At 38.9% G+C, this 19,413-nt stretch overlaps 1 protein-coding gene across 1 annotated transcript; it reads right to left on the bottom strand.

The window, feature by feature from the left end:
- Positions 1–24: 24 nt before the first annotated feature.
- On the bottom strand, positions 25–17,722 carry LOC117553280 (guanine nucleotide-binding protein G(I)/G(S)/G(O) subunit gamma-2). The gene is made up of 4 exons (XM_034227157.1): positions 17,584–17,722; positions 6,214–6,267; positions 1,347–1,463; positions 25–906 (listed from the first exon to the last, which is right to left on the bottom strand). Exons 3-4 carry the CDS (start codon positions 1,431–1,433, stop codon positions 778–780), a joined length of 216 nt encoding a protein of 71 aa, XP_034083048.1. The 5' UTR covers positions 1,434–1,463; positions 6,214–6,267; positions 17,584–17,722; the 3' UTR covers positions 25–777.
- Positions 17,723–19,413: the final 1,691 nt, after the last annotated feature.

Raw genomic sequence — 19,413 nt, forward strand, 5'->3', positions numbered from 1 at the left:
GAGAGATGTCCTTGTTGAGTCGTCTTGAATCATTCTGGTTTTTAATAAGTTTTGGCACTTCCACATGGAGCCTGTTTCATACAATCTCCACATGAAAGGAAAAAGAGAAGTTTGTCCATTTCATGCAGAAAGTTAAAGATACAAACACAAACATCCAGACCTCACAGCACAGCACAATTTACTTGCTAGTCAGTTTTATACAAACAGTAGAAAGAGGGTTTTGTTTCTAAGGGAGACAAACTGCATCACATTTTGCCAGATAGATGTCGATATACACGAAGAAGAAGAAAAACAAATGTTTTCCATTAAAAAAGCTTCCACTAACCTGTTGTAAAAACAAAAAACATCTGTTTCACGTACAGTTATAGAAAGATATCTATAGGTAAACGTAAAAAAACATGGCGGCGTGTAGTGGTGTTTTAGTTAGCCACCGACAACAAAACAGAAACATTTGGAAGTCCAGAAAAAGAACCACGATATATATTTATTCTTATTTTATCTATTTTTTGTACACATCACAACCTGAAGACTCAGTAGGCTGTCCATCATCGTCATCATCTTCCTCTTTGTGTCATCTAAAAGCACAGACCCTTCAACATGCTGCAACAACACCCCTCAAAAAACCACAATCACAACCCTTTAACGTTACATGTAAACTCTTAAGGTGCCGCTCGAGAACAGGAGGGGGGGGGGGCAGTGAACGCCTCGCCCTCCTACTAGAAGATTTCTACGTTATTCTGAACGTCCACGTTCAAAAGTCCCACGAGTGACCGGGTTTTACAGGATGGCACAGAAGAACTTCTTCTCCCGGAACGGGTTCTCCGAGGCGGGAACCGGCGACAGCAGAGGGTCTTCTTTGGCGTGAGCTTCGCAGTACGACATCAGGTCCGCCGCCGCTTTAGACACCTTTGGGGGGAAAAAACATTAAACAAGTCAGCTGGATCATCTAGATAAAGATCAATTATCAATTACTTTTCCTGGGATTTTCTAAATGTTTCCTTTTTTTCTCAGAATGTTTTTTTTATTTGACTTTTTTTCTAAAATGTACATTTCTTTCTCAGAATTAACTGTTTCCTCTAAACTCTGACTTTTTCTCCCAAAAATTCGGACGTTTTTGACATCATGAAATTTTTTTAAATGTCATGACTCTTTATCTTATAATTCTGATTAGAGAATACCAAAACATATTCTAATTCCTTACAGTAGTTTATTCACATATTACTTTTCAACGTTAACCGTTGAGGCATGAGAGAATGAAAAGTAACTGATATACAGAGGATGTTATTGGGGGTGAAGTTTCCCTTTTTTAAGCAAAATAATGTTCATAGCTGATGTGTGTGTGTCACCTTTATCCTGTCGATGTTGGCCTCCATCTTCAGCTGCTCCACCAGCTTCCTGGCCTGAGCGATGCTCGCCGTGTTGTTGCTCGCCATGAGCGCCTCGGTGTGATTCCTTTTCTCTGCCTATAGACACAGAAATACACCCCGGAAAATCAGTCAGCATTATGAGTCCAAAAAAACAAGAAATTAGTCATCAACATTGAGTTCTAAAACACTCAAATGAGTTAGCATTATGAGTCTCAAAATGTTATAATGAGTCAGTGTAATGAGTGCTAAAACCCGGAAATGAGTCCTGAAACCCTGAAGTAATTTGACCTTATGGGTCCTAAAATCTAAATATTAGTCAGCATTATGCGTCCTCAAACCCTGACATGAATAAGCATTATACATAGGTACTAAAACACTCAAATTAGTCAGCCTTATGATTCCTAAAATAAAAAAATGAATGAACTTTCACAGATGTTATGTTTGCATTAAACTGAAATGCAATGGAGAATTTATGCTAACTTCAGGAAAAACTACACAAAGGTTTCTATTATTTATTCAAGTTCACCCCCAGTGTGACACTGACAGAGACCAGCAGCACTATACGCTTGTAAAGAGGAAACACACACTTGCAAACACACACACACACACACACACACACACACACACACACACACACACACACACACACACACACACACACTATTTATGCTGTCAGTTGCTAGGCAGCTTGTGACAATGGGGGTGCAGTTCTTTGTCCAGCACCATATTTAATGTATAAAGCATACATTGCTAACTCACATCAGTTAAAGAGAACTCGAACTCTGAACAGGTGACTGGGGTAACCTGTCCCCAGTCGGTTCCAGGTGTGTGTCCTCATGTGCTCTGTGTCTGTCTTTGATTAAATGGATAAAGTGTGTGTGTGTGCACAGTGTGTGTGACTCAGCGTGAGTTCAGGTAAATGAAGCCGAGCTCAGCGTGAATATTGAAGCTTCACGCTGACTCACCTGCTGCTGCACTGATCACCTGAACATCGTTTACCTGCACAGCTACACCTGTTTCATTTTATAATTATATATATATATTAGTGTCTGTCAACAGATTGTCTGACAAAAAAAACAATACAACATAATATTTTTTCCAGTAGAGAAACTATATACTGATATACAACTGAACATCAGCAGGAGAGGACTCTTTAAAGTAGAGACACTACATACTGATATACACCTGAACATCAACAGGAGAGGACTCTTTAAAGTAGAGACACTACATACTGATATACACCTGAACATCAGCAGGAGAGGACTCTTTAAAGTAGAGACACTACATACTGATATACACCTGAACATCAGCAGGAGAGGACTCTTTAAAGTAGAGACACTACATACTGATATACACCTGAACATCAGCAGGAGAGGACTCTTTAAAGTAGAGACACTACATACTGATATACACCTGAACATCAGCAGGAGAGGACTCTTTAAAGTAGAGACACTACATACTGATATACACCTGAACATCAGCAGGAGAGGACTCTTTAAAGTAGAGAAACTATATACTGATATACAACTGAACATCAGCAGGAGAGGACTCTTTAAAGTAGAGACACTACATACTGATATACAACTGAACATCAGCAGGAGAGGACTCTTTAAAGTAGAGACACTACATACTGATATACACCTGAACATCAGCAGGAGAGGACTCTTTAAAGTAGAGACATTACATACTGATATACACCTGAACATCAGCAGGAGAGGACTCTTTAAAGTAGAGACACTACATACTGATATACACCTGAACATCAGCAGGAGAGGACTCTTTAAAGTAGAGACACTACATACTGATATACACCCGAACATCAGCAGGAGAGGACTCTTTAAAGTAGAGACACTACATACTGATATACACCTGAACATCAGCAGGAGAGGACTCTTTAAAGTAGAGACACTACATACTGATATACACCTGAACATCAGCAGGAGAGGACTCTTTAAAGTAGAGACACTACATACTGATATACACCTGAACATCAGCAGGAGAGGACTCTTTAAAGTAGAGACACTACATACTGATATACACCTGAACATCAGCAGGAGAGGACTCTTTAAAGTAGAGACACTACATACTGATATACACCTGAACATCAGCAGGAGAGGACTCTTTAAAGTAGAGACACTACATACTGATATACACCTGAACATCAACAGGAGAGGACTCTTTAAAGTAGAGAAACTATATACTGATATACAACTGAACATCAGCAGGAGAGGACTCTTTAAAGTAGAGACACTACATACTGATATACAACTGAACATCAGCAGGAGAGGACTCTTTAAAGTAGAGACACTACATACTGATATACACCTGAACATCAGCAGGAGAGGACTCTTTAAAGTAGAGAAACTACATACTGATATAAACCTGGTCATCAGCAGGAGAGGACTCTTTAAAGTAGAGACACTACATACTGATATACACCTGAACATCAGCAGGAGAGGACTCTTTAAAGTAGAGACACTACATACTGATATACACCTGAACATCAGCAGGAGAGGACTCTTTAAAGTAGAGACACTACATACTGATATAAACCTGGTCATCAGCAGGATATCGTTTTTCTACATTAATACATAGCTTTGACATACAGCATGAGAGGTAATAGACCCGCATACCATTCCTTGTCATTTTATCTTCAGTATTTATTTAATTCACACGTTTTTAGGAGACCTGTTCTCCGGGGCGGTCTGGATAATCTCGACCTGTCAGAGCGAGCAGTGTAAGGATTTTAAGAGCTGTGAATGTTAACAGAGTCAAATAAATATTATGATTGAAAGTAATCCTGGTTGTTCTCGATGTATAGATGTATTTTTTCCTCTAAGGTTCAGGTTCAGGTTATTTATTGGACATTTTACTTGGATTTTTTGGACATGTTAGTAATATTTTAGAAAGATTTTTCCGAAAGATTTTCCTGAAAGATTTATAAATATTTCAAAAAACCTTTTCTGACATTTTAAAATAAATTTGTGGCTTGTACAATTATTATTATTATTTTTTTTTATGTTCTGAGATTTTTATATATCTCTCACATTTTACTTATTTGGACATTTTATTAAGACATTTTGAACATTTTAGCGATACCAATAGTAACATTTCTACTACATTTTGTGGTAATTTAAGTAATAATTGTTGTATCATATTAGTAACACTTGTAACTGTAGTTGGAGTAAAACTGAACAATGTGGAGGAGGTGTTGGAGGAGAGGACGAGGAAGACGAGGAGGAAGCACAACCAAGTAACCATGTAACCCATGAAAAGTAACCCGTACTACATATACATACAATCTGCACAGTTTTGTACTTGTTTGCACAAATACCTGCACTGACATGTAAATATATCTAACAATCTGAACCCAAATATGTATATGTTCATTCAACGGTATTGTATTTTACCTCGTGTAAATCTGTAGTGTCCTGTTTTTCACTCTCACTCTGTTGCTGCTCTAACTCCAGCAGTTGGGGGTGAAGACAGCCTAAAATACACCTATTTGAAACCCTCAATAGAAGCTTTTGAATGTGAGAAAAAGTGACATTTGCCGTATAAAGGAGGTTATAAGATATTTAGCAGTGCTTTCTCTGAGTCTGCAGAGTCATCTTCCTCTTGTTGTCAGAGCAGCGACGGGAAAGGCGAGCCTGACATTTTCACACAGCAGGGAGGAGAGCTGCAACCTTAAACAGTTCAATCAACAATAACAGAGTAAACTGTTTCCTGTTTTAGGGTTTACTGGTTGCTGTATTTCTCTATCAGGAAGGTTCAGACGAGAGTGAAAGTCTCTGAGCTACAGACATGATCAGAGCTCTCTGGATACGTAGCTTCATTTGTTATCTCCTTTAGGAAACACTGGACCTTCCTTATTTATTCATTGAGGAGTTTGGACGTTGTACCATGGAAGATGCTGTTGCAATAGTCTAAATCACATGTGTCAAACTCAAGGCCCGGGGGCCAAATCAGGCCCTTGGTGGATTTAATTTCGGTACCGCAGGATCATTTCTAATTACTATTAGACCTTCACTCAATCGTGAGGGTTTCCTCAGCTCAGAGCCTGACCCCAAACATTGATGACCTTGCACCCAAGATGAGATGCCAAGTATCTGGCTTGAGCTAGCACCACAGAGCAGCACACTGAGTTTACATGTTTCCTTCTGCACTTTCTTTCTCTCACGACAACAGGGCATGTTTGTTTCTTTGAGGGAAATTGTTTTTTTGAAGCTGTTGTTGGCCTGTGGAAAAATGTAATCATAAGAAATGACTCTGGAAAAGCTGCAGATAGAGCCATAAGAAATGAATGCAACTGATTATTTAATGTTGTTTTTATAGGCAATAATTTAAGCTTTGTTAGTTCCAGGTTTAATATATGCAATAAGTTCATTTCAATACGTTTTGCAATAAACATTGAACCAGTCCGGCCCTCGACTAGTACCCATTTTTTAATTTTGGCCCACTGTGTATTTGAGTTTGACACCCCTGGTCTAAATGGTATGATATAAGTCTTAATAACCCCTCCCCTCTCATCATAATGAGACCACCAGTGTCAGTGCAGTCTCTTTTCCTGAGTCCTGATGAATCCTCCTTCACTTCTTTACAAACCACGTCACGTTTCCCACTGAGGTTAAGGAATAGTGAATATAGGAAGACACGCAGGACGTTATTTTTTTTACCACAGACTTTTCCCTTCTCCTCTGTACATCATGAAGCCTTCTTCTTATCTGTCAGCGCCCAAAATACCTCCTGAGAGTTTGACACGTGGTGTGAACATGCTGATAAAGGTGACATCCCGCTAATAATAATACTATATATTTATGTATCATTTAAAGCATGCTCCGCTCACCTTGTGTTTGCTCCTGTCTGCAGGTCAGTCAGCACTTTGTCTCTGCACAGCTTTCTGCAAACAGAAACAGAGAAGAAGAGAATCAAGAGGCTGCTCCTGCTTCCCCTTTAAATATAAACAGTGTATGTGCATCCCTTATACACTTATCACACAGACTCTCATGTCTGCTACACGAAGGAGAAACACCAAAACTAACAACAGAAGAAGAAACAAGTGAAGCACGGTTCAGGGGAAGAAGCAGGAAAAAGTCAAAGGAAAAATGTGCTTTAAAATTAAAAAAATAAAACTGAATGATATTTATATAAACAAAATGTGCGATAAAAGGATAAAATTAAATGAATAAGAAATTGAAAAAATATATACATAAACAAATAAATAAAATAAAAATGACGTGCAAAAAAATAGAACATGTGTTGTAACCATGTTGTAACCCAAAAATAAATATGTGCAATTAAAGGTGGGGTATGTAATTTTGGAGAAACCAGCTCGAGTGCGCTAGAATTCGAAAGTACACAACCGGAAAAAATCTGCCACTTCCTTCAGACTTCCTCACAGAGCCCCTCCTCCAACACACACGAACGCGCACATGACCAATGAGGGCAAGAGATACATTTGTGCCCAGATGGAAGGCTGACAGGCAGGTAGGCCATCCAGTTACTTTAGCCGGGCCGGCTCAGATGATTGGTCGTGCTTTTTACAGCGCTACGGCTTCCACAGATGACATTTTATTATGTATTTATTGTCAAAGCATTTCATGTATGCATTGCTATCGGGATGTTAAGAGCATTCCATGGAATTATAACAAAAAGTGTTTTTGAAATAAATTACATACCAGGATAAAATACAAATATTTCTAAAATCATAAGAAGTTCAAGTTAAAATGTTTAATAAAAAAATACAATTAAATAGAAGAAATATATGTATATTAACATTAGAAGAAAAATGTGCAATGCATTTTTTGGAAATAATAAAACAACTCTCTGAGCTCCAGATGTGTTTTGATGCTTCTGTGATTCTGCAGCTGTTTTCCTGCAGCTCTGATAAATGGGACGTTTCCTCTGCATGAGCTGATCTGCAGACGAAGGGAAATCCAGCCGCCGTAAATCTTGTCAGGATGTTTAAGCATCGTTAAATAAAACCTCGCCAGCAGCAGCAAAATAAAACCTCTGTATTTCAGCTGAAACTGCTCAGAGTTTAGAAAACAGATGCAAGAAAAGCAGATCAGCTCATGAGAGACATTTATGAACCTATAGAGATGAATTTAACCATATTATTGGCTGCTTTAAAAGACAACATAAACATATTTGAATAAATTAAACTTATTAAATACTAAACAGTGATATTTTTTACAATGTTAGACCAATACAACAGATTTACAAATATGTGAATATCCTTATGTGACCTACAGCATGTGACTGTCATCCGGCTCATCACTGATCTTCAATTACACTAAACTTTACTGCTCTCTGTTTACTGCTCCTGATAGACACATACTGATATACACCTGAACATCAGCAGGAGAGGACTCTTTAAAGTAGAGACACTACATACTGATATACACCTGAACATCAGCAGGAGAGAACTCTTTAAAGTAGAGACACTACATACTGATATACACCTGAACATCAGCAGGAGAGAACTCTTTAAAGTAGAGACACTACATACTGATATACACCTGAACATCAGCAGCAGAGGACTCTTTAAAGTAGAGACACTACATACTGATATACACCTGAACATCAGCAGGAGAGGACTCTAGAGACACTATAAACTGATATACACCTGAACATCAGCAGGAGAGGACTCTTTAAAGTAGAGACACTACATACTGATATACAACTGAACATCAGCAGGAGAGGACTCTTTAAAGTAGAGACACTACATACTGATATACACCTGAACATCAGCAGGAGAGGACTCTTTAAAGTAGAGACACTACATACTGATATACACCTGAACATCAGCAGGAGAGGACTCTTTAAAGTAGAGACACTACATACTGATATACACCTGAACATCAGCAGGAGAGGACTCTTTAAAGTAGAGACACTACATACTGATATACACCTGAACATCAGCAGGAGAGGACTCTTTAAAGTAGAGACACTACATACTGATATACACCTGAACATCAGCAGGAGAGGACTCTTTAAAGTAGAGACACTACATACTGATATACACCTGAACATCAGCAGGAGAGGACTCTTTAAAGTAGAGACACTACATACTGATATACACCTGAACATCAGCAGGAGAGGACTCTTTAAAGTAGAGACACTACATACTGATATACACCTGAACATCAGCAGGAGAGGACTCTTTAAAGTAGAGACACTACATACTGATATACACCTGAACATCAGCAGGAGAGGACTCTTTAAAGTAGAGACACTACATACTGATATACACCTGAATATTTTCTTTGACATAAAATATGTGAATAAAAAACCCACTGGTGGATTTAAACGCTCGACATTAGCCACCTTTGGCTTAGCGGTGGCGACGTGAAGTCATGTGACTGTGCTGTAGTTCCTTTATAAGCTAGCTTTTTACTTCAGAAATCATAAAGTGGTGTTAATATGTGGAGATTGTCTTGCTGAACAAAAATGTTAAGTATCATAAACGTTTGTCAAAAGTTGCTTTATGGTAAGAGGCCTGTGTTTTCTCCTTCCTCGACCCCTAGTGTGCAGACAGGTGTCGCCCTGCTGCTGACACCACCTGATCAATGACCCCCCCCATTCTTCCTCTGACATTTAGACGCGATGCTGACTTCAAAGGGTGATTAAGCGCTGTATGCAACATCCTTTTGTGGGAAATATTATTCCTAGGCTGTTGGGAGTAATGATTTAAAGGTCACCTATCATGCAAAATCCACTTTTTCATGTCTCTTCTACATCAGCATGTGCCCCCCCCCCCCCCCCCTCTGTGTAAAGAGATTCTGAAAGTTTCAGGATCAAAGATTCTCTCTCTTTTTGTCCTGATCCATTTCTATAAAAACCTGTCTGAAAATGAGCTGATCAGATTTTGGCCACTTTATGATGTCATAACGATGTATTGTCTTGAACCCCCCCCACCTTATCACCTGAATCTCCTCCTAGAGCACCATTGAGTTCTTTGTAACCAAATCTCTCTCAGAGGGGCGTGGGGAGGGGCTCCTTATTTTCATCTAAAGTAACAGACAGAGAATCAGCACTTTGGAAACAGGGCTAAAACAGAGGGGATTGTGGGTAATGCTGCAATGATCTGTTTGGTGTTTGGAGCCAAACACTTCAGAGACATGTTTTGTATATATCTGAGACCTATAATATATTGATGAAAAACAGTTTAATAGGGGACCTTTAACACCCCCTCCCCTCTTTCTCTCTCTGTAGCACACTTTATCCACATAACTTTTATTTTTAGACCGACCATAGAGGTGAATTAAGGCTCCAGGCAGGGAGTGATGCCGGCGGAGTGAAATCAGAGCGTGGTAATTATAAAACTGTCCCCAGATCAGCCATCTGGACCCCGGAGAGACCAGATTAACCTGGAAGGGTCTGCAGGGACAAGAGGGACCCAGGAGAAGTTTGGAGGACAGATAAACCCTGAGCCAGTTACAGTGGAGTTGGCAGATTTACCATTCACAAATATTCAAACAATGGAAAATGCTTTAAGCCAGCCACTGTTGGGAATATTGACCGAAATAACTAAAGTAACTGCAGCTGCATCGGGAAAATGTTTACCGAGGTCATATATCAAGAGGGAAGTAAGAACATTTTCTCATAGACTTCTACAATCTGAGGTAACAAATCAAGAGAGAAGTACATTTTCTCATAGATAATTATGGGGACTATAAATGGACGAATACTTTAAGGTGACCTGTCAATCACAGGTAGCCCCGCCCTAAAACATACACTCCTTTATCGTCTATTTTACACCAAATGGGATCATCATTAATCACAAAATGAACATCATGCTGTGTTGAAGAAGACTTGAAACTAGAGATTGAGACCACACATTTTTCGGGAAAATGTTTACCGAGGTCATATATCAAGTGGGAATTAAGAACATTTTCTCATAGACTTCTATATAATCTGAGGTAACAAATCAAGAGAGAAGTAGGAACCTTTTCTCATAGACTTCTATACGATCTGAGGTAACAAATCAAGAGAGAAGTAGGAACATTTACTCATAGACTTCCATACAATCTGAGGTAACAAATCAAGAGAGAAGTAAGAACATTTTCTCATAGACTTCCATACAATCTGAGGTAACAAATCAAGAGAGAAGTAGCAACATTTTCTCATAGACTTCCATACAATCTGAGGTAACAAATCAAGAGAGAAGTAAGAACATTTTCTCATAGACTTCCATACAATCTGAGGTAACAAATCAAGAGAGAAGTAGGAACATTTTCTCATAGACTTCTATACAATCTGAGGTAACAAATCAAGAGAGAAGTAGCAACATTTTCTCATAGACTTCCATACAATCTGAGGTAACAAATCAAGAGAGAAGTAAGAACATTTTCTCATAGACTTCCATACAATCTGAGGTAACAAATCAAGAGAGAAGTAGGAACATTTTCTCATAGACTTCCATACAATCTGAGGTAACAAATCAAGAGAGAAGTAGGAACATTTTCTCATAGACTTCCATACAATCTGAGGTAACAAATCAAGAGAGAAGTAGGAACATTTACTCATAGACTTCCATACAATCTGAGGTAACAAATCAAGAGAGAAGTAAGAACATTTTCTCATAGACTTCCATACAATCTGAGGTAACAAATCAAGAGAGAAGTAGCAACATTTTCTCATAGACTTCTATACAATCTGAGGTAACAAATCAAGAGAGAAGTAGGGACATTTTCTCATAGACTTCCATACAATCTGAGGTAACAAATCAAGAGAGAAGTAGGAACATTTTCTCATAGACTTCTATACAATCAGTGCCTTATAGAACAACAATGAAAGCAAGATATCCTTTTTTAAACAAGTAAAACTACATTTTAATGTACGGACGAATAAAGGAATTGTGATTGTGATAAGTAAAGGATCTAAATACTAAATAAACCTCCTCCTCTCCGTGAAGGGCACATTCAGCTAAACAAACATGAATTGATAGGAAGGGGTATAAATACATCTGAGTTGATAGGATCGGTTGCTCGGAATGAGTAAAAATAAACCGAAGTTATCAGGTTGATATAAAAAGGCTGAGTATTTTCTGCAGCCGAAACACAAACTGAGCAGTTATTAATGAACAGGATGATATTGACTGTTGATGTAATAAAGCAGGTCTCTGCCCTTCAATGGGAGAAAGGACGCGGGGGGGGGGGTCACTATTTCTGTCTCAGACCTCAGCAACACCATCACACTCTGAGAAAGAGATGATTTTAACCATATTATTGGCTGTTTTACAAGACAAAATAAACATATTTTGAGACCAATACAATAGATTTAAAGGCTATAATGAAACAATAGGTGTACAAATATGTGAAAAGTCCTTAAAGGTCCCATGTCATGGCCATTTCTACTGATCATAATTCCATTGTTGAGGTCTACTAGGATAGATTTACATTGTTCAATGTGCCAAACTCACATTGGTTTCTCATACAGCATCTCTGTATAGTATGTGCATTCACTCTCTGTCCTAATGCCTTGTTGGAGCTCCTGCCCCCCCCCCCCTCCTCCCTATGAGCCCATTGTGTTCTGATTTCCGGTACTTTGCGTGTGTACCCTGTGTGTGTACTTTGAGTGTGTACTTTGAGGGTTTGTGACTTTGCAGACCGTTTACATGCAGAAAAAGCTACATAACACACAAGGGGACGGGCAATAACCGGAAAAGCATGACATGGGACCTTTAAAATGACAGTGAAATGAAATTGTACAACTCAAAATCAATAAAATAAGTAATTTATAAATGCAAAGTCTAAATGTCAAATACAATTAAATAGTAAGAAATGTAAGAAAATCAAATAAGTGATTTTATTACAATTATAAGTCATACAAATCTTAAATATAACCAACCAACTCATAAATAATAATAAAATAGAATAATATAACAACTAAAATACAATCATGTGAATGAAATAATATTTTAGTGATAAGTTGAAAATAAAATGAACTCACAAATTCCCTGAACGTCTTCCTAAATGTTTTTTCCAGAGAGACCTGGGAGGCATTCAGGCGTCTTTTAGATAATATGTAAAACACAGTATTGTTTACCTGTGCCTCTGGCAGACAGGAAACAGAGTCATGTGACCTGCAGCTTTTAAAATCTAACAGTACATCCACAAGCTTTACTCTACTCCAAAATATCATCAATAATACTTTAAACACTAGATACTACCTTTAAACACCTTTCAAATGAACTTCTCTATATACTGCATGTTTTATATTATAGTACAATGTGCACATTTTTATACATTCTTATGTTACATATTTGTATTTTTTTTTTACACATATATTAAAAGATAACAATCCATTACAACATTAAATTAAATAAACATAGAAAATATGAAAAATGATACAAATATATATATATATAAAAAGATAAAAAATTAAAATAAAGATGTGTGTTTTTCTTGCACCATTATGTCACTTTTTGAAGTCTTCTTTCCTTTTCATATTATGTATATATATATATATATATATATATATATATATTGTATTTTGCATTGGTGGAGGGGCCTGAGACTGCAGATGTAATTACTGCATTTGAAGAAAAAAGTATTTGACTCTGAATATTCGATTAGCCTGGACATCTGTGCCAAGCCCAGCACGCCGTGCCATCTTAGAGATACTGAAGTGTGTGTGTGTGTGTGTGTGTGTGTGTGTGTGTGTGTGTGTGTGTGTGTGTGTGTGTGTGTGTGTGTGTGTGTGTGTGTGTGTGTGTGTGTGTGTGTGTGTGTGTGTGTGTGTGTGTGTGTGTGTATGTGTGTGTGTATATGTGTGTATTGAGGGTTAATCTGGGTCCTGGTGGGGGGAGGGGAGAAGCAGTGGCCCAGGAAATGATGCCTCCTCCGGGTGTGGGAGGCAGCAGGGGGCCGGCTTATTGCTGCAGGGAGCAGAAATGTCATGTTTTATGTTTATTAAATCAAATGGCGAGGCGCGGCATGTTTCTTCTTTGTGTGATTAAAGAGCTGACTGGGCTCTTTTCTCTTTCTTTCAAACGTTTAAACACTCGCCTTTTAAAACCTTTGATACGAAGGGTTATGTAACAGCAGTGGTTAGTGGGGCAGAAACTAAGCATGAGCAGCTACAGGATTCAGCAACGTGCAAAAGAAAATGTTTTTGTGTGATCGGGGAGGAACATTTCCAAAAGATTCTGGCGATTTTGAGCTGAAAGCAAGAGGGCGGTTTAAAATGTAGCCGGACATTTGACAGAAAAACTGCCATCATGAGGAGCTTCCTTTACTCTTTTTAAAAAATTGAACCTATTTGCTTTTTAAAAGTCGCCGAAATTACCCCATTTATCATATCCGAAATCTGTAAAAACTGAAATTATCATCCAACCTTCTGACAATCCTTGAATGAATCATGTGTGACAAATGCTTCTGTCAGGAAAAATAACCAAATATAGTAAGCTGAAATAAGAAATATGACCCAAATTGGTTTTATTGTCATTTGCTACGGCGTAGTTGTTGGAAATACAAATCTGAAGTCCCATGATCTTTCAATAATGCAATACACAATTTAAGATATAAAATAAATAAGGCAGTAAAGTAGTGTAAGTCACACATTGGTACAAGTTAAATGCAGGAATAAGTATTTAGTAAACTATGTACATGTTGTGTCAATAGAAGAAAGGTCAATATTATATACGGAAAAGATCACTTCATATTTCATTATTTACATGTTGGATTTATGCAACTGTAATGGGTATTTTCAAACTAAAGAATACAACATATTTTGAAAAAAACTACTTTCTAAACATTATCAAACTGTATTTTGGCTAACCCCCCAACAAAGCATTGCTTGCATTAGCATTAGCCCAGCGCACCAACGGAGAGGGACTAACTTATGGCAACACAAAATAAAACATGGGAGCGGTGGAGATGAGGAGGTGTCGGCGTTCTGGCGATTTACTCGGAAGTAGAAGCTGCTGGGACTCCCAGCAGCTTCTACTGAAGTCAGCCCCCAACTCCGGGGACTTCCGGCCGGGGACTTCGGGTGGCAGTATACGCCGTGAAGTGGTTTGCGGCCTGCCAGTAAACCCAAAGCAGAAGAAGTGACGTCAGCGGCTTCATTTGCGTAATCCTCCCCCAGGGACTTATTCCGGTGTGAACGCGATCTACTAACTAGGACAGTTCCGGGACTAAAGAGTTCGGCGGGACTAGTACTGGGAACTAAGTACGGCAAAGTACTCGGTGTGAAAGCGGCTATTGGCCCCCTCTTGGAGACTCATTATAAAAATGTAAAAAATCTTCAAAAAAACAGGTTGATTTTTCTCTACTTGTCATCTCTACAATAGGTCAACATTGTCAGTATGTGCGTCTGTGTATTGTGTTTGTGATGAGTGATGATATGTGAATGTATTTTAATGTTTATTATGTTTGTATATGTACATGTACTGCAGGACGGAGTCCAGAACAAATGTCCTTACGTGGACAATAATATATATCGTATCGTATCGTACTTCTACGTTTGTGCTGTTTCCCGGGCTTTTATTTTGAAATAAAAAAGAGGCCACAGTCAGGAAACACCCTGAATCTTCTTGGGTGTTCTAACTTCCTGTCCGAGTGTGTCAGAAATGAAAGTGTTACTGTTTATGTAAAGCTCTCTCCTCTCTGTTACTGTCAGGATTTTTCGTGCATCTGCCTCGAGTGAGGAAGTATAAACAGACCATGAACAACTCAGACTGTGAACAATATCACAAACATCCGGACTGTGTGCTGAGAAGTAATGAAAGAGAGAATTCTGCTTTTCATATTCTCTCAGACATATGTAGAGACTTGAGTCTTGGATTTGAGTAAGACAGTAATCACAGAAATGCTGACTTGTCTTGGATTTGAGTGCTAGAAGGCTTGACTCCCCAGAGATTTCAGACCTAAGAGATATCAGAGTTTGACTTGAGTCATAGAGAATCTCAGAAAAGAGGACTTGAGACACGACATAGGTGCAGAAAGATACAGATTCGGAAGTAAAACTATTCAAGTCTCAGGTTTTTCCTAAAGGACTTGAAATCCTAACTTGCTAGGAGAAGAAACTCATACTTCTCACATAAAAGGAAAACTAAAAAGCAGCTCTGGTAAGGGACTTGGAGCATGAATTAGACTTGTAGATATGCAAGACTCGACTCATAAAGATTTGAAAAGAGAAACCTTTGAATCTCATGTTTTGTAGTCAGAAATCGACAGTGTAACTTAAGACTTGGTTGGACAAGACTTGAGTTGAACGTTAGTCAAATGCCAGTAACAAATAAATGAGGATATGGAACTTCACTGGGAGCAGCCATGGTAAGGGACTTGGAGAATGACTTGGACATGTACAGTTGAAAGACTTGACTCCTGAACACTAGGAACTTTACTTGGATTTGAGACTTGTTTTCCACCAGACAAGACTCTCTATACGCCTGAGTCGATTTAACCCTTAAATATCTACACATCTACCCTGAAGGACTAGAGATTTGTTTGGATGAGACAAGTCAAATCTGCAGACTTGGACTTCGAGTCAGACTTGAGTCAGAACAAATAGCACTTGCAGAGTCACTTGGGTCCTTAATCCCCAAAGACTTGATTTTGAGAATTTGTGCATAAAGACTTGAGACTCGGCCATGAGTGCAGAAAGAGCAGATACAGACTTGGAAGTTAAACTAGCTTTTTCCCTAAAGGCCTTAAGATCTGAACTTGATTGGAGAAGACTTGAGACTTGAGTTATGCCTCGTGCAAAAAAATTAATTGAGCACGACTTGAGTAAGACTTGACTCCTAAGACTTGACCAGGAACTCGAAGCAAAAACCTTCTTCATGTTTTGTCGTGAAGATTCTGCAGCTTGATTTAAGACTTGGTTGGACAAGACTTGGAACTTTACTTGAACGTGAGTCAAAGGTAAGAAACAAATACATAGAACAAAGACCAGACTAGCTTAAGGTTGGGGTCAACTCAATCTACCCTGTCGGACTCCGACTTGTTTGGACCAGACTTTTAACAAAACTGAAGACTTGAAGAACCATTTCAGTCTCTATTTGTCCCACACAAGACTTGAAATGTGACTCAACTCTGCAGACTTGGACTGAACTCCGACTTACGTGACAGAAATTTGGTCAGAAGACTTGACTTGAAAGTAAGACATTTTAAATGACCAGACTGAAAATGTATGACTTGATTTGGACTGTCTTTCAAGGACTTGGGCTTTCTGGAAAAAACTGACAAGCTTTGGATGCTTTTATCAGGACAGACTACAGTCTACTGTTGAAGGATCTTAAAACCTCAAATCAACACAGTGAGTGCACCGAGTAAATCTAAACATCCTTCCTACTACTGTTCCCCTTAAGACTTGAACATCTCAGAGAAACAGGTTAAAATGAAACGTACAAAAACATGGAATCACACAGATTTGACTCCGGCATGAAGCTCACTCCGGGTTGGATGGATTTAAAAACAGTGATGGGAGAAGAGAGGTCAACAAGGCATGGATCTCTGCTTTCCAACTAAGAAAGCTCCCAAGCTTCTCTGCCGTTCTTCGTGTTCGTAACACAATCTGTGGCCTTGCCCTGGGGGAAACAGTACGATAGCTGTTGCGTAATCGTGACTCGCTGTGTGCGTTTGTAACGGCAACAACACGTGATTGGACGATTTAACGCGTGCATGACGACGCCTTTTCAGTGTGACGAGCGAGTAAAAAAACAGCACTTCTAAGATTTTTTCTACTGCAAATGCATGTATCTGTTTGTGAGACATATAAAAACACCCCCCTCTAACTCTTCACCTTCATCATCCTCCTCATCCTCTACCGGCCATCTGCCACATACAACCTCTCATGTGTGTGGTCGCTTTCTCCTCACAGTAAGGAGGGTTGAAAATGGAAAACCTCACAGGAGAATTGTGGGATTCCTTTCTTTTTCCTCCCCCGAAAAACAGATGCCCTTATTCCTCCACGTTATAAGATGTGCTAAATCCTGAGGGAAGGAGGAGGATTTCTAATCTATTCTGTTTGTTAGAAAGGAGGTGCAATTTGTGTGGAAATAAAAGCACCACCTGACAAAAAGGAGGTTTTTTCTTGCAGATTTCACAGAGGGAGGAGGGGATTCCATGATGTAAAACAGCCAGCAGCATCAATCTCCAAACGAACCCCCCTCTTCCTCTTCCTCTTCCTCTTGAACACACCCTGATACAGATGAATGCCAAAAACAGACATCAAATCTCATAAAAGATGTAAAAAATCCTACCTTTTTTGTTGGGTTTTTCCGTAAAACACATCGGAGTAGAATCCACGCGTTCTGGCTGCTTTCTGTCACACACACACACACACACACACACACACTGTGAGCGAGGCGATGCACTCTCTCTCTCTCTCTCTCCTCTCTCTCTTCTCTCTCTTCTCTCTCTCTCTCTCTCTCTCTAGCTGAGATCCTCCCTCAATCTCCTCCCTTCCATACAAGAATCTCCCCTCCTCCTCCTCTTCCTCCAGCTACACTCCCTCTCTCTCCCAGAGTATGAACCTTGCTTTATCACATGTGCACATTTCTGAGAGGAGAATGAAAGCAAATTAGCAGATATTTAATGAGAGAATGCCTCATTTGCATATTTAAACATAATATGTCCAAACATTTGTGATATACAAAAATAACTGTCATATCTGTTAGTTACATATTTTTCCCCTTTCCTCTTTGGTGTGAATATTTATCCAGACGGTCCTGGTATGCATTTGTTTACTGTCGGTGTTTACAGATACAATCGAGGCTTTTCCTGTGGACCTCTGGGAGAAGAGGGAGTGAGTCCTGATAGCAGGAGGAGGAAGAGAATGAGGAAGAGGACTAGAAGGAGGAGGAAGAGAAGGAGGAGGAGGAGGAGGAGGAGGAGGAGGAGGAGGAGGAGGAGGAGGAGGAGGAGGAGGAGGAGGAGGAGGAGGAGGAGGAGGAGGAGGAGGAGGAGGAGGAGAAAAAGCTATAATATTTAGAGCGAAAAAAGCATAATAATTCCATGCAAAAAATAGAAGGGAAGTCGAACTGATTATCTGGAGAAGAAATATGTATTTAAAAAAAAAAACGTATAATATTAAAAACTAAAGTCTTAATAATAAACAACAATAATATTTAAAGGTCAAACTATTCTGGAGTAAACAGCGCAGATGTGGATTGTAAAAAGGTTGTACACACTGCAGGTGAATAGGTGAAACATTTAACTAACACATATCACCATGAAATCACTTCATTAATGACATTAACACAATTATTTTTAATATACAAGTTTTCTGATATGTCATGTTTAAATATGCTAATAATGAGGCATTATGTATTGTAACTGTTGGTGAATGTAGGATAAATCTGTATACACAGTTGATGAAATAAATTATGTTTTATTTCCTGCTATAGAAGGTAAACTACTTTTTTCCAGGCATTGCATGCAACAATAAAATCTCATTTAACCCTCAACAACATCCTGCGCTGCCAGGCTTTTCATCTTTAAACCCCTAGGGAAAAGGTTAAAACAAAAACGTCTGTATGTTTAGGTACAGGATATTCTGCATGTACAGGAGTTAGTATCAGCTGTGAGTGTGTGCTGTGTGCATATAAGATGTGTGTATTTAGCCTACTGTATGTCTGTTTGTTAGCAGTATCACACAAACTAGACTAGGTTGGGAATAAGTACAGTAGGGCTGAAAACAGACTTTCGGGACACTTCTGCAGGCAAAATGACTAATTAACGATTCATCGATTATCAAATAGGTGATTATTTTACTGTCAATGAACTTATCGATTCAAATATGTTGAAGATCTAATTGGTTGGATTATTAACAAATAAATGAAGAGACAATTATGATCCCCCTGACCTGATTCAAGCAGGTTGGTTTTCAGTATAATATCTCAAAAACTACAAGAAGTGTGTGTGTGTCCTTTCTTTTGGCTTGTTGAATCAGAACATGTTATTGTTTTTAAACTCAAATCTGCCTCTCTCCGCAACATTTTTTTTTTACCCTCGTCGTCACATCAGCCGCTCGAGGTTTGTGTGTGTGTTTGTGTTTGTGTGTGTGTGTGTGTGTGTGTGTGTGTGTGTGT

Source organism: Gymnodraco acuticeps, unplaced genomic scaffold (assembly GCF_902827175.1).
Source record: "Gymnodraco acuticeps unplaced genomic scaffold, fGymAcu1.1, whole genome shotgun sequence".
NCBI classification, from domain to species: Eukaryota; Metazoa; Chordata; class Actinopteri; order Perciformes; family Bathydraconidae; genus Gymnodraco; species Gymnodraco acuticeps.

Excerpts from the sequence above, each read along its gene's own strand:
- LOC117553280 (XM_034227157.1), bottom strand. The coding sequence starts at position 1,433 with ATGGCGAGCAACAACACGGCGAGCATCGCTCAGGCCAGGAAGCTGGTG. Across the intron at positions 907-1,346 it reads CCAACATCGACAGGATAAAG|GTGTCTAAAGCGGCGGCGGA; the intron begins GTGACACACACA and ends TTCCCCCCAAAG.